Below are 2202 nucleotides of genomic sequence, written 5' to 3'. Positions count from 1 at the left end.
ACGATGCAGGGCCTGCATCATGGAGGAATCTGTATGACCTGCACGGGAAACACATGAAGAACTGAATTTTTAAAACACTGTTATTCTAATTCTAAAGATACCTGGTCAGGGGTCTGTACGGCACAGTCAGTTAAGCATGACTCTTGGTTTCAGCCCAGAGGTCATGATCTCAAGTTCATGAGATCAAGCCTTTCAGGCTCTGCGCTCAGCGCTGAGTCTGCTCGAGACTCTCACTCTCCCTTTGCCTCTCCCTACCCCTCCTCATTCTCTCTCAAATAAATTTTAAAAAATAATGATACTTTCTCACTTTTGTCCAGTAGAAAGTATGATTAATATTTTACACTATTTAAAAAAAAATCTTTGCTAATCTGACAGGTAGTGTTTTAATTTTTATTTTTCTAATTAGAAATATTCCTAGATTCCAGCACCATGGCTGGAGTGCCCACAATCTCGCTCCCTGAACTGCGTTCGCTCCTGGCCTCCAGCCAGGCCCGGCCCATCGATGTGAGATCTCGGGAGGAGGCGGCAGTGGGGACCATCCCGGGGGCGCTCAACATCCGGGTGTCCGAGCTGGAAAGTGCCCTGCAGATGGAGCCTGCTGCTTTCCAGGCTTTGTACTCTGCTGAGAAGCAGAAGCTGGCACAGGAGAACCTCATTTTCTTCTGTCACATGGGCAGGCGGGGCTTGCAGGCCACGCAGCTGGCCCAAGGCCTTGGATACACCGGGGCTCGCAACTTCGCAGGAGCCTACAGAGAATGGTCCCAGAAAGAAGGTTAGGTAGAAGGTGGCTAACTTATTGCCCCCTCTCCCTCCGCCCCATGGCAGCCTTAACTAAGGGTGGTGAAGGGGCTGACTCCTCAGGTTGGGGCAGCTCCTTATAGTGCTGTGCATGCAAAAGCATCAAATAAAGAGCATTTAATAAAAAAAAAAAAATTCCTAAACTTTAAAAAAAGGTTTGTTAGTTAAAAGTATTTTCTACTTAGAGAAGTGTTTCTTCATATTGTCTGGTCATTTTATGTCTACATTTAGTGATTTTCTTGTTATTTCTAGGGGTCCTTTACATATTAACAATTTAACGCTGAGTGTCTGAAAATAGGTTCCTCCTTTTTTATTTGACCTTTATTTTTATGCAGAAAATTTTAAAGATTTTTGTAGTGAAATTTATTGTCCTTTCTATTGTTTTTTCAATAATACCTGCTCTCATCCTCCCCCCCAATTTCTCATTTTCTCCCCATATATTCCTAATGATGAAGTGATTAACTCCCCAGTTCCCTGTCCAGGTTTTTATACCTCACATCTCATCCCTCAGGCTTGATCAATTTTGCAATGATCAGCTGGTTTTCCCTATCCTCATACAAGTATCAGGTGCTTAGGACCCAATGTGCTTTTAGTTCATTCTTTCACACAAATGCATATATGTTGGCAAATGACTGAAGCGTCACTTGTTTTGAACAGGTAACAACGTTCAGGCATCTCCTGACATTAGCTATGTATTTAACAAGACCTCAGGGGAATGCCTACCAGATACCACCATCTGTTATTTTTAGGGCAGTTGGGTTTATTGCCTATGTTCCTGAAGACACATTCAGCCAGGCAGTTAGGAAACAAGTGTTTATTGGGTGCCTACAGGGTGCAATGTACTAGTTGCTTGCCAGTTGCTTTTTTAGCACAATAAAGGCTCTGGAAAGGGAGAAGTTCTTCAGAATTGACAAGAATTGATAGAACCAACAAAAGTTAAAAATACACATCAGCAATATGACACGGTTAAAACTAACAAACCCGAAAGCTAAATGTATTGTGAGAATAAAGCACGCATCTTTGTCTGCGAAGCATTGCTTCAGTTCACATCTCTACCATCTTGCTAAAGTTTATCGCTGAAACCTGAAGGAAAAGAATTGGCACGAGTTCACAAAAGATAAAATTATTTGAACTTGACTCTCTTTTTAACCAAGCGACCCATTTCCCAGTTTACACATTTTTCTCAAAAAGTTCCTTCTTTCATCAACTAGCAAGTCCTCTTCTCTTGCCCTGTATCCAACCTGACTCCAGTTAACGAGATTCTTACCATTAAACAATCTCCCAAAGGACCCTCTTGGCCCCTCCCCAGCTTCTTCTCACCAGTCCACTTTCCTCTGGTCCCCAGCAACCATAAATATGTTGCTTATAACTGTGAATCTCCCCATCTTCACACCATTTGTTATA

General features: G+C 42.5%; 1 protein-coding gene across 1 annotated transcript; it reads left to right on the top strand.

Annotated features, from left to right (window-relative positions):
• The first annotated feature begins 429 nt into the window (after window positions 1-429).
• Window positions 430-777, top strand: LOC113925258 (thiosulfate:glutathione sulfurtransferase-like). The gene has a single exon (XM_035726303.1). The coding sequence runs from the start codon at window positions 430-432 to the stop codon at window positions 775-777; it is 348 nt and encodes a 115-aa protein (XP_035582196.1).
• The last annotated feature ends 1425 nt before the right edge of the window (window positions 778-2202 follow it).

The sequence above is a fragment of the Zalophus californianus genome, chromosome 2, assembly GCF_009762305.2.
Source record: "Zalophus californianus isolate mZalCal1 chromosome 2, mZalCal1.pri.v2, whole genome shotgun sequence".
In the NCBI taxonomy this organism is placed as follows: Eukaryota; Metazoa; Chordata; class Mammalia; order Carnivora; family Otariidae; genus Zalophus; species Zalophus californianus.
This window is presented reverse-complemented; position numbering and strand designations above follow the sequence as displayed.

What these genes read in the sequence shown, in the direction of transcription:
- LOC113925258 (XM_035726303.1), top strand. Translation starts at nt 430, where the DNA reads ATGGCTGGAGTGCCCACAATCTCGCTCCCTGAACTGCGTTCGCTCCTG.